This window comes from Balaenoptera borealis (genome assembly GCF_965194805.1).
Source record: "Balaenoptera borealis genome assembly, chromosome: 10".
In the NCBI taxonomy this organism is placed as follows: domain Eukaryota; kingdom Metazoa; phylum Chordata; class Mammalia; order Artiodactyla; family Balaenopteridae; genus Balaenoptera; species Balaenoptera borealis.
In genome coordinates this window covers 102,189,002-102,202,358 of record NC_138874.1, presented here as the reverse complement: position 1 = coordinate 102,202,358, position 13,357 = coordinate 102,189,002, and the positions used below count along the sequence as shown (strand labels likewise).

The 13,357-nt window shown below is 47.3% G+C and overlaps 1 protein-coding gene across 1 annotated transcript in view; it reads right to left on the bottom strand.

Annotated features, from left to right (window-relative positions):
* HABP2 (hyaluronan binding protein 2) overlaps positions 1–12,982 on the bottom strand; it is a 37,155-nt gene extending 24,173 nt beyond the window's left edge. The window contains exons 1-2 of the mRNA XM_082407976.1: positions 12,825–12,982; positions 856–892 (exon numbers count right to left, since the gene is read on the bottom strand). Of these exons, the coding sequence (XP_082264102.1) occupies positions 856–892; positions 12,825–12,893 (106 nt within the window). The 5' untranslated portion in view covers positions 12,894–12,982. The remainder of the gene's footprint in view (positions 1–855; positions 893–12,824) is intronic.
* Between the last annotated feature and the right edge of the window lie 375 nt (positions 12,983–13,357).

Below are 13,357 nucleotides of genomic sequence, written 5' to 3'. Positions count from 1 at the left end.
GTGGGTGATCAACACAGGTCGCTACCGGTGGGGGATGTGTCCTCTGCCCCAGTGAAATAATCAGTGGAGTTTTCTCCCTGGAGCCTCAAAGCAGCAAAGGGAGACTCAGACCCAGAGACAGAGACTGAGAGATGGACGATGTGGCAGGAAAAAGCAGCTCTGCTCAGCCCAGGCCCGGCTGAGAGCACCAGGCAGAGGAAAGGGAACAGGGAGCAGGTGAGAGGTGGCAGGTGTGCCTGTGAGAGAAGAGCCTGTGTGAAAGAACATCGAGGAGACACACCGGGTGGAGGAGCAACCCAGTGGGGCTGCTGGTGAGAGGCCATCAGCAGCGGGGGGCCAGCCGGGGGCTGCCTGCACAGCACCACCTTCTCAGCACAGAGGGGCTGGTTCCCCACCGAAGGGGTGGAGAGAGTGGGGTAGCACAGGGCTGGCCTTCCTGGAGCCATTGTTCAAGACACCCTCACTTTGCCTTGGCCTTTTGGTCTCATTTCAGACACTGATGGGCTGTGTGACCTCAGGCAGGATGCTTCCCCTCTCTGGGCCTCAGTTTCCTTCTGTATAAAAGGAAGGGGTTTAACGGCTTCAGCAATTTTTCCCTTGGGGTCATGAGACTGGACATCAGGGATGTCCACAGGCAACTCAAAATTGTGTAAAGCACTGTGTGTGTGTGTGTGTGTGTGGACACACAAATACCCAGGAATGTATTTCTCTGGGAAGATCCTCAAAGCGGTCCGTGCCACTTCTGAACCATTGGAACCCTGAGGTCACATCCACACTCACATGTACAGGCCCCCTTTTCTCCATCCCAGAACCAGCCTGTGGGGTTGGCAGCCCCAGGGGGGTCCGCACACTCACCTGGGTCCAGGTCGGTGAGTAAAGACAGGAGGGAGAACTGAAAAACAAAATGACACAGAGCAGAGCAAGGTTGAGTCCTCTGAGCAGGCTGGGTGCTTTCCTGAGCTCCTGCGAGCTGAAAGGAGCCTTCTCGGAGTCATAGCTAGGGCACAGGAGCACGGGGTACTCTCTGATGGCTGGAGGGGTGGTGTCGTGGATTGGAGAGAGAGGGGCTGGGACCTATTTGACGATGTGCCCCACTCACTCTCCCTGTGCTGGCTGAGCATCCAAAACATCCCTCCTTCTCCCCAGTGTGGAAGACTAGTGCTTGCACTTACCTGTTCCCATGCTGGAACCTGGCCGCCCAGGTACTGACCGTCTTGTCAGTTACAGCGATCAGCATGTATTGTGCACCGCCTCCGCCTGACCACACATCGCTGCATTTAACTCTTATAACAACCCCATGAAGAGGCTTTATTAGCCTGTTTACAGATGAGAAAATTGAGGCTCAGAGGTCACACAGCTGTGATAGGATTCGGATTCATGCCCAAGTCTAGTGATTGTCTCAGGTGACAGTTCCTTAAGGTTGGAGATGGACAGATGCTTAAACTCTCCAACTACTTCCCATTGTTCTTGGAATAAAATACAAACACCAACTCTGACCTGTAAACCTCCTCCCATACCCCTCTCTCCTGCTACTCTTTACTAATCTCCAGCCACACCTAGGTTCAAAATGGCACTAGCCAAGCTCTTTCCACCTCAGGGCGTTTGCAATTGCTGTTCCCTCTGCCTAGAAAGCTCTCCACCCCACCCCTCCAATGACCATCACTAGGTCTCAGCTTAAATATCATCTTCCCCGACTCCCCTATCAGTATGACATGCCCCCATTGTTTTGTCTCTGCACCCATTCATTTCCTCCATGGTCCCCATTACAGCTTGTAGTTTTGTATGTTTACTTGCACGTTATCTGTCTCTCACATCAAACTCTGCTCTCACAAGAAAGTCGAGCCTCTTGTCTGTTTCATCACTGATGTATTTACCCAATATTGAGCATGGTGCTTGGCACATGGCATGCCTCAAAAAGTTTTGCTGAAAAAATAAATAATGATAGGAATAGTGTTTTTTGGTGGTGGTGGTAGTGTGTTTTTGTTTTTTGTTTTTTTACAATGCAGTACTTACCAGAAAAAGAAAGTTTTACTTATTTAATAGCTGGAATATTTTCTTTCACTTACATCAGATGTCAGCAAACAAAGGTCCTTGAGCCGAACCCAGCAGTTGTGTTTTTGCCAATAAAGTTTGATTGCAACATGGCCACGCCCACCTCCTTACACATTGCCTGTGTCTGCCTTTGTGCTGCAACTGCAGGGCGTTTGTTGACACAGAGAGTATAGTCCCAAATATTTCCTATTGGGTACTTTACAGATCAAGCTTGCTGACCTCTGACTTGGAAAACAAGAGTTCTATCTCCTGACAGGGTTCCCCTTGGGTGGGTCTCGGTGATCAGGAAGCTGCCATCAGGGTGATGCATCTTCCTTGTACCCAGTCTAGGCAGTTTGGTATATTTGCTTCCTCTACCCTCAGCAGAAGTTTTAATTTTCTGTTTTACTGTAGCCTCTTCAGTCATTTTTGGGTAAAATGGTAAAAAGAAAGAATGCATCCCGACGTGATGTACGCACAATAGGGCACAACATCAACTTGTAGCATTCTGGACAAAAATGCTTATCCTAAATCTACTCACGAGGAACATGACAGGCTCAAATTGTGGGCTTTCTACAAAATAACTAGCCTCGACTCTGCAAGATTGTCAGTGTCATAAAAGGCAAAAAAGATGGGAAGTCTGTTCTTTATTAAATGAGGCTAGAGAGACCTGACAACTAAATGCAGTGTGGGTCCTTGATTGGATCCTAGATTTAAAAAAAAAAAAAAAGCCCTAAAGGATATTATTGGGAAAATTGGGAAATCTGAATATAGACTTATGTTAGTATTATTTCGTTAGTGTTGGATTTCTTGAGAGTGATAATGGTAGTGTGGTTTTGTAGGGAAATGTCCTTATTCTTAGAGGATGCTGAAGTAGGGAGGGAGATGTCTGCAATTTAGGTGCAAATGATTCAGCAAACCAACCAACCAAACAAACAAACAAACAAAACATGTATATATCGGGTTGTCCAAAAAGTTCGTTTGGGTTTTTCCCCAATGCATAAGAGATCATGGCAGAAAGCAACTACGGCAAAGGTTCTGTGTTGCATCTATCTGGGTGAATGATATTCAGTGAATTATTCTTTCCACTTTTCTGGAGGTCTGACAAATTACAAAATAAAAAGTTGGGGGGAGAAAGTCATGCAAAGAAAGGGAGAGAAGCCACTTGTGGTCTGGACAGTGCCTATTTAAATGCATCACTATTGCCCTGCCCTGTTTCTGCAGGAAGTAGACAAGGGGTGGGGATTTTGTTTGGTGGGGGATTGGTAGTGGCGGGTGGGGTTGGCAGAGGAAGGGCAGGTTCAGGTCTCAGGGTGTTTCTGGGCCTGGGGTGCTTGAACAGGGAGCAGCTGACATTGACATCTCTGGGCATGAGTGGCAGGCAGGTGACAGAGAAGAGGCATGAGGGGTCCCTGAGGACAAATGTTACCCCTCCTTCAGTCTCACCCTCGTCACAGCCAGTCAATGCAGCCTTGGTCCCGGTCCTTTGCCTGCCTCACCCTCCCTCCGTAAAGCTTGTGTGGAGGTCAGGGCCCGTCACTCTCTACCTGTTTTCATCCAGCCCTTTAGGACCTGAGCCAGAGTGAGAGCCCCAAATCTTAGCTGGAAACTGGAGCTTGAGGGAGAGTCAGGTGCTGCGCTGCCTACAGCCAGCAGGTGGCAGACGTGCCCTTCCCAGGAGTTGGAGCTGGAGCTGGAGCTGGGGCTCAGACGGAAAGCAAACAAAAAGAAAGCAGGACCTTCCTGGCCTGGGGGCACCTTCAGATCCCACGTGCTCTCAGGGGGTCTGAAGCAGCTGCCGCCCAGCTGTGCAGCCTGGGCTGCATGTCAGGGTGTCCCAGGGGTCCGAAGCAGACCCACTCATTTTGTGGATCAATGGATCCGCCCTCAGAAAGAGGCTGTGGTGAAATGTGGACACTGGCAGCCCAAACACCAGGCTGGATATTGGGGGACAAAACTGGAAAGGTTAGGACAGTAGCCAGTGATTTATGCCATATACCTGGATCCTGAAACTAACCTGGATGATGGCGGGGGGCTGAGGGGAATGGATAGACACAATATTTGCCTCCTTTCATCCCATTATTCCATTCCATTTTTCAAAAGAGACAAGGAAATAAGAACTCCTATGCCTGGGACTTGCAAATCTAAAGAGGAAGGTCATCGATGCAAAAGAAGTAGGAAGAGGAGCAGGAGGGGACAGCTATGATCTCAGCTCACATTTATTAAGACCTGACAGTTGCCAAGGACTGTGCTAAATGATTTATGTGCATTTTGTCTCTTTTATTGCACAGAATTCTTGATAATTGAAGTACTATAATTATGCCCATTTTAGAGGCGAGAAAACACGTTTGCAGAGATTAAGTTGCCCAAAATTACTCAGCTAGTAATTGATAGAGCCAGGCCAGAAAAGAGCCAGTCTAACACCAGAGCCATTGCTGTGAGGGATGAGGGACCCACAGCCTGCAAACATGGTGTTGAAAAGATGGAGAAGGAAGTGGGAGAGCTACTTAACCCTAAGAGGAGCAGGGCATTGAGCCCGGTGAAGAGATTGGGTCCTTATTCTTGGAAACCTTTGTGAAAATCTTGTCCAGAGTTGCCAGGCCTGGCAGACACAGAGAGAGCCACTAGGTCCCATGGACATCTGGGGAAGGGACAAAAGTCATCTGCAGCCTCAGCCATTCCACTGTGACAAACAAATCTCAGCAAACATCTTCACGCAGATCAAAAGGCACACAAGCCACTGCCTGCTTCTTCCACCACATTTATTCCCAGTCTCACCAGGGATGAGTGGTCACAACTGCCTCAGCTCCTCTTAGAGGGCTGGGAATAGCTGCTTCTTGCAAGTGGAAAGGTAGCTGCTTTGCAATAGATTCAGAGAGACCTCTCTAGATCAAATTGCTGGTCCATCTACATTTGGGCTTTCACAATGGACCCGTGGCTCAGGACTTTGACCTTCCCCAGTTAGAAGCAAATTATTAGCAATGTTAATATCCCACCCCCCAGCCCAGTCACCGGGGAGCATGTCTCATGATCTGGTGTCTTCTAGGCTCAGGATGGTTGGTGGGGAAGGCAGGGAGGGGCAGAGAGAAGGATCCTGCTTCAGAATCTTATTGATTTACTACAGTGTAATCTCCTTGAGGGTGGAGGGAGTTGAGGTCTAATCTCTTCTGTCCTATCTTTAATCTAGTAATTATTTCAACTCAGGTTCTTCCTCTACCTTTCACAATTCTAGACCTTCTTGGAAACAAAACAAAAAGGCAGAGGCTAAAAGTCTGCCTTGATGGGTTCCAGGAATTAACTGATAGGAAATACGCTCAGAGGACTGGGAAGCAGTAGAGGGGAGAGGTGGGGCTAGACCTGACCTTCGGGGCTAGAAGCTTGACTTAGAATGAACCAATAGCAGAAAAATCTTTCACCTGGTAAGTAAGAGATTGGGACTCAAATGCCAGCCATCTCTTTCTCTGCAGTTGTTCTACCATGACCGGGTGGTAGACCAGATGTCACTGCACACCAGGAAAGGATTTGTGTTGCTCCTAAAGGTAGCTGGGGAGGAGAGAACTCTGCACTGTGGCCAGGTGAGGGTGAGGCTGCTGGGCTGGAAGGCAAGCCAGGGACAGGAGTGCACAGCTCAGCAGGGCCAGTCCCCACTGCTGGACACAGAGCTCAAGGTTAGGGTAAGAGGCGGAGGTGACAGAGGACAGGGGTTGCCAGAATCCCAGGCACCATCCCAACTGCTGCCTCACAACATCCTCCCACTCTGGCCCCTCCTGCAAAAAGCTATGTCATGAGATAAACAACTGTGCAAAGCCTCAGTCATTTTTTTTTAATTGTAAAATATATACTACATGATATTTTTCATTTTAACCATTTTTAAGTATACCATTCAGTGGCATTAATTACATTCACAATGTTATGTAACCATTACCACCATCTATAGCCAAAACTTTTTCATCATCCCCAGCATAAAGTCTGTACCTATTAAACAATGACTCTCTTCCTTCCTCTTCCAAGCCCGTAGTAAGCTCTATTCCACTTTGTCTCTATGAATTTGCCTGTTCTAGGTACCTCATGTAAGTGGAGTCATACATTATGTGTCCTTCTGTGACTGGCTTTACTTCACTATGAATAATGTTTTCAAGGTTTGTCCATGTTGTAGCATATCTCAAAAATGTGTTCCTTTTCATGGCTAAATAATATTCCATTATATATCACAATTTGTTTATCCATTCATCTGTTGGTGGAAACTTGGGTTGTTTCTATCTTTTGGCTATATGAATAAGACTGCTATGAACATTGATGTACAGATATCTGTTTGATTCCCTGGTTTCCATTCTTTTGGGCCAGTACCAGAAGTAGAATTGCTGGGTCATATGGTAATACTGTGTTTAACTTTTTAAGAAACCACCATACTGTTTTCCACAGTGGCTACACCATTTTACATTCCCACCAGCAGTAAATGAGGGTTCTGCTTTTTCCACATTCTCACCAATACTTGTTATTTTCCGTTTTTAAAAGGTTCTAGGCATCCTAACAGGTATGAAGTGGTGGCACTCAGTCTCCTTCGTAGTCACAAGGAATCTCATCCTTGCTTTAGCACACAAGCTGTGCAACGCTGTCCCAGGATCGGCAGCTTCCCTGTGGCTTTGCTTTAATCTGAAGCTCAGGGTGAGGAGGGACGGCTCTAACGGGGAAATCCAGAGGCCAAAGGAGAAGGCACCAGCCAGTGGTCCCTGTGGGTGGTTTCCTTCCTGAGGGCCTGCATGAAGCCGTTCACAGGACCACAGCGATGAGCCAGGAGGCACTGTGAAGAGGAGCTGGCCTAGACCCTTTATGTGCAAAGGAGGAAGACCAGGTCCAACAGGGTGACGTGGCTCCTGTAAGGACGCGAGTGGGTTGGGCCAGGGAGGAATTCAAGGCCGGGTCGCCTCACCGTGAGGCTGATCACCTATGCCTGGCTCAAAGCCACCTGTACAGACCTCTGCCCAGTTAACTGGAGGCTGGACTGTAGCTTCACGTGGCGAGCAGGGCTGGGGCAGGGCAGAGAGGAGAGTCCCGTTTGTAGATCCTGGGAATTACCATTTTTATCTGGGGAGCTTTTGATAAGAATTCAGATCCCTGGGCCCCACTTGCAGAGTTGTGCTTCCATGGGCCTGGAGCGGGCCCAGAACATACATTTTCAATCAGCCCCCAGCTCACTCTGCCCTTGGCCACACTTCGATTTTACCTCTCTTAGGCCTGAAGCTCCTGGCCAAGGAGATGGGTGAGTCTATCTTTGCTCCTGTGCAAATTGTTGAATCTCTTTGTGCCTCGTTTCCCCAGTGATAAAAGAAAGAATTCCCTTACCCACCCTGATGTTTGACTCAGGGGGATTTGTCTGCTCAGGGAGAGCACAGCATTTGCAGTGGGTTACTATTCAGGTAAGCACTTAGCGAGAAATATTGGTACGAATGGCTCATCCCAGGACTTGTAGGGAGGGGGCTGAAGGATTGGTGGTGAGACCATCCAGGATAAGGAGACTGGATAAAAACAAACGCTCATTTCTGGATGTGACCATGCACTTCGGAACCCTTTGAAAAGGCAGGTGTACAAAAAAATAAAAAACAGAAGAGCCGGTGGGGGTGGAGTCTGAGGCCCACCACATGGGCACAAGCCCCCATATTCACCTCCTTGGCCAGTCGGTTCTCAGGAAAAGCCCAGGGGTTCTCAGGAAAGTAACTTCCCATTGATGGGAACCAACTCCACCCCTGAAGCCGTCTTTACTTCTGTGCTTTCTCTGTTGTGGGACATGAACCGCTGGTGGTACCCAAGCTGATCTGGGTGGTGCCTGGCCAGGGAGAGACACCACATCAAAACACAGCGTGAGAGAGTCATTCCCTTCTCAGTTTTACTGTCATCTCTTCCAATCCCATCACAAAGACAGACTGGGGTGGCGCTGGTAAGTCCCTCCCCTCTACCTCTTGCTAGTCTTCCCTCCTAACAAGGAGAAAGCAGGCGTCAGCCCTGTGTTTTAGCGTGACAGCCGCAGCCAGTTAGAACTCAGTGGCATTGTTTCATTTTCTTTGATTTTCCCATTTATAGTAGTGATGGTTTCCTTTATAAATATACCTATCTAGGTAGACAAAAAGTGAGTCTATTCAACAAAAGTATTAAGAAACTAGTCTGGGCTTTGGCAAAATTTCTAAAGATGGATTCATTCATGACTAAAGTTTTGAAAGCACTGAGCTAATGGGTTAGCCATCTAGCAAGACTTGATCATTCTGGTGTTGGAAAGAAAAGCTTCGGGGATTGTTGAAGGAGCCTCCAGATGGAAGTGGCTTTTCCTCCTGCCTGAAACTGGAGTCTGAGGCCACTGTCCCTCTGGACACGTTCCATTCCACATTGAAAGTCCCAGTCGTTTCGGGGTAGTGCCTGGCATGGCAACCTCTAACAAAGTGGTTATGAGCATGGAACTGGCATCAGGCAGACCTGGGTTTGAATCCCAGCTCTGTAACCTCACAGGGGGGCCATTTGCACAGATTACTTAATTTCTGTAAAGCTTAGTTTCTTATCTGTAAAATGAGGATAACAGTGGTCCTTAACTCATAGGGCTGTTGGGAAGCTTTACATGAGATAATAAACATAAAGTACACAATACCTGACATATGGTAAAGACTTGATAAACTTAATAAATACTTGCTGCTATGATTATGATTATGATAATTAGCCACTGTTGTCAATGAGTTTGAATTTTTTTTTTTTTCAGATTATTAAGTGATTGAGGGGAGCTCACTCAGCACAAACTCTTCCTCGAATTTGTTCATCAGGTCACAAGCACGTCACACCAACCCCCTCCCCTCATTTTTCCTGGGATCTTTGCCAAGTCCTAAGCCAGGAAACCTTGTTATATTAATTATGAAGAAAAAGCATGTTTTATTTAAAATCCCGGCTGCCGAATATTCTGCCATGCTGTTTCTCTGTGACAGCAGAATTGCTTTTGCATTTAGGAAACTCTAATGAATTGAAAATATAAATATATCTGTGCCTACATACACATGTGATTTCCTGCGACCTGATTTCCCTAAATACCAGTGTACACTGCCAAAGCTAATGAGTTGGACTTGTGCTTAGGATCAGGTTTTTTAAAAATCTATAAGAACCTGCAGTGCAACTCAGTCCCTCTCTTTTCCATAAGACTCTGAATGGGTTACAGCAAGAGGAAGTGATGTCTCCTAGGCCTGAAAGAGACTCTGACATTCTGGAGCATCGACGCTTTGAAAAAGGTGGTTCGTGTTATCCCATCCAAGGCCTTGTTTGGTCCTGGGGGCCGGCTAGATTTGGATGCTTGAATTAATCAGACACTGAGCCCTGTTATCTGACCATCCAAAATTGGCTCTAATACCTCAGCATCCACAGTGTTTCTAAACAATAACCAGACAAGCAGGCTCTCCCTCCATTTCTTTCTCTTTTTGCCTCTCTTTCCAAGGTAGAACGAGGTAGATAATGTACACCTATCAAGCAGAGAGGGTGTCAAAAAGAGAGAGTGCTGGGGCCTGTGGGATCTGGAAGGCTTCAGCTTCTAATATCAGAAGCAGTAGTTCCTTCTCCCCTTGGTGCCATGCAAGAATGGGAGCCTGTGTTACTAGAATGCCTGATTTTCAAGAAAAGCTGGGGACCTGTATTGTTATGTGAAATGTTCTGATTCTCAGATGTCACCAAGCAATTGAAAGGAAATGAAAATACTCTTCAGGCTGAACTTCTACCCACCAAATAAAACTCGGGCTGTGAGTAGAATGTACCCCAAGCTGCCAATTTGCAAACTCTGGTCTATGCAGACATTTTTGTGACTCTCTATCTAGGAGAATTCTGGAGTTCTAGAGTTCTTGACTCCAAACTCTAAACTCTAGGGTTTAAAAAGCTTAGAAATGGGAGCAAACATGCATTTTAATTGTAAGGCCCACTGTTGCAGATGGGCTGAGATAAGCAGGGCAGGCCTGACAAGCTTATCCTCTGGCTTATGACCCTAGAAGAGGTCAAATTACATCATGGCTGAGGCCAGTGGCACCGCAAATCACCCTAAGAACCACAGCAAGAAGAGATGTCTAAGCTCTGGGGACGGGGCACATACAGTTGAGCGGGCCTCCTGTGATGGGCGAGGAATTGGACAGAGCTGGGTCTCTGTCCTGGCTGGGAAGTTAGTTCAACATCTTTGGGCTTGTTTCTCCTTCATAAAACGGGAATAACAATACAAGACCATGCTGGGGACAGGTGTTCAAAACTGACAGGTAAGGAAAAACAAATCTAGACCAGACCAGGAAGGCACTAAGAAGGATTCCCTGGAATCCATGGCAACTATATTTGACTGCATCTTTTTTGGATCGTAGATATCTGAATAAAAACCTAAGTTAGAGACGAGCCTACAGAGAAGTCTTCATATTTTATGTTGCATGATCTGAACTCGTGGGAGGGTCTCCAGGCATCTTTCCAATGGGCAGCAATCAGAGACCCTTTGCTTTAAAGTTTCAGAGGCACATGAGTCTGTTACGCTCCAACCAGCAAAGAGGCCCCTGGTCTAAGAGCCTCCCACCCCTACAGGAAGGACCATGCCCTGAAGCTATATGGACCAAAGAAAGCTCATCCTCAGCCAGGGTCCCAGGCAAGAGACCTTATCCAGACAGATGGACACCAGCCATAGTCTAGGACTCAGCTCTGCCACCTCCCAGCTTTGTGACTTGAGGACATGTTACCCAGCTGCTGATCTGTAAACTGAGATCAATAACAGTACCTATTTCTTAGGGTCCTTCCGGAGGACCCAAAGACCAATGCATCAAAAGCACAGAGCCTGGCACACAGGATTTTTCATTAAATGGTAGCAGTTGGTTATTATTTTTAGCTACATGGGGCAGAAGAGGCCACCCTATCCATTGGGCTATGTGGCCCCTTCCTTCCTGCTGATGCCTCAAACTCTCTAGACATCTGAGTGAGTTGGCCACTTTCCCCTGGATGTCTGTGTACTGGCCTATGGGACACAAGCTGCCCTCCCAACCACCTGTCTGGCACACATCTGGAGTAAGAAAACATTCCAAAGCCCTGAATCCCCTTTTTGGAATTGACTAATCTCATTGCCCAAAGGCTATCTCTCGTATTTTGTCGTTTATCCATTATTGACTTATATTTTCATCCCTAACCCTAAAAAGTCACTGGGGCTTGCAAAAAAGGGATTTGGGGGAAGCATTATCTTTTGGTGAATTTCAAACAGACTACATCCACTCTCTTCCTTGCCTGCAAACTTTAGGATCTAATTCTTTCTGACTGGTCCTTTCTCCGGGCCCCTTGTGAACCTCTGTTAGTTTCCATCGCTTTTCTCTAGACTTGCGGTATTTCTGCAGGATCTTGGCCCCAGACATCCAACAACAATCAGTGATGTAGGGGGTTTGATAACAACCGGTCATTGTAGCCACACCACACACACACACACACACACACACACACACACACACACACACGCGCAGGTCATCACTGGAAAAGAAAACTCTTCCAGAGGTGAGTCATTGGCAGCTTAATATGGAACTAAGGTAGATGTCTGAGTACAGTTTACCGAAAGGGGAGGAGAAGCTCTTGTTTTTAAAGCGTGCTAATCAGAAAACCTGGAATTTAATCTGCTTCCTGCAGGAAAATCTCTATGGAGTGAAATGGGAAATAAGATGCAAAGGTATTTAATGAGATAAATAGGTTATGACTGTTATTTCAGTTCTCACCCCTTTCTTGTTCTCTATTCAAACCCCCTCCACTCCAACAAAGGGGCGCATTCTCTGATTTTTATAGAGAGCTCGTATTCACTTTGGAAATCTCAAGGGAAAAGAGCTCACATTTATTGAAAGCCACATGCATTGCCCCATTTAATCGGTCTCGACCCTCCCCAAATCTGTGGGAGATTATCACTAGGTTTGCAGTAGAGGAAGCTGAGGCTCACAGAGAGGGTGTTACTTGTTACTTGTTCCGCAGCTAGAAGGCGGCAAAGCTGAGATTCAAACCCTGGCTCCCAAGCCCACACTCATGCCTCCAACCCATCCAAGAGGTGCGATGTCTGGTGAAGGCCCTCTCTCACATGTCCACAGAGACCCAGCTAACACTCTTGGACCACAACGGCGCACAGCAGGAGCCGACACCTCCACAACTCACCTGCTCCCGAATGTCTTGAGTCCCCCATGTGAGAGCCCCTGATGTCCCTTTCCTTCCATTCTCACCACGACCTCCCTGGGGCCCTCCTCTCTGCCCCATTCACTACAGCCATGGTTACAGGGTGATGGGAGAAAAAGTGCTGCCCACAAAGCTTCTCTCCAAATCTAATCCATCTAAGTAGACGTGTTGCCAGCGGGATTCTCCTCTAGAGCCAAAGCACAGGGATTCTTACCCTAGTGTCACCTGTAATAGCTGGAGAACGTGGTATGTGTGTTGGCATGTACAGAGAGAGAGTTTGTAGCTTTCAGCAGCTTCCCAGAGGGATCTCTGAGATCCATGCCAGATCACAGCACACTGCCTTGGCAGATTTTCTTGCTCTGATCTCCTTAGTTGGAAGGTGTTCATGGAGACTCTGCTCCAAGGGGGCTCAAGTCAATCGCATGGCTTCATGGAACTGGCCCCTTAACAGCAACCAACATGACAGGCCTGCATGAGCCCTTGAAATCAGGACATATTCGACCTGGCAACACCAGCCTTTCACAACTAGAGTTTCTCAGCACTCCTGGCCCAGCTGGTTTGGTCCTCCTAATAACCTCAGATTCTCTCAACTACAGATATTTGAAAAGAACACTTACCCCGAAGGCTGTCTTTCCCGCCAGAAACATTAACAGCAGAACATGGAGATCAGACATTCTGGCAAACATCTTTGTAGTTTAAGAACTCTTGTTTTGCTCTAAAAACAATTCCTTTTGTTGTCTATGCCTTTAGGGGGGAAAGTGTCAGTCTCCAAGGATTCAGGAGCAAATGAAGAGGATGCAAATTATTAACTAGGCATCAAATACTGTTTAATGTTTAATGTTTTGCAAACCAACTATCTTGATTAAACAAATGGTAACTTTGGGGCTGGGCTGAGTCATGGGGGTGGTTTCTTTTCTGGAGAGAAAGCAGCAAAGTGCCCCTGGCTGCTGGGGTTGGGGGTGAGGGGGCGGCTGCTGAGGGTTCAGCACAGAAGGCCCGATGGTCCACTAGCATCCCAGCCGCTGGGTGAGAGCCCTAATAGCGTGAGACTCCTGCCACAGGCCTCGGACATCGCTGATTTGAACAGAATGTTAATAGAGCTCGGATTCACCAAATCTCACACAGAATTAAGGCATGGATGGGCTCCTAA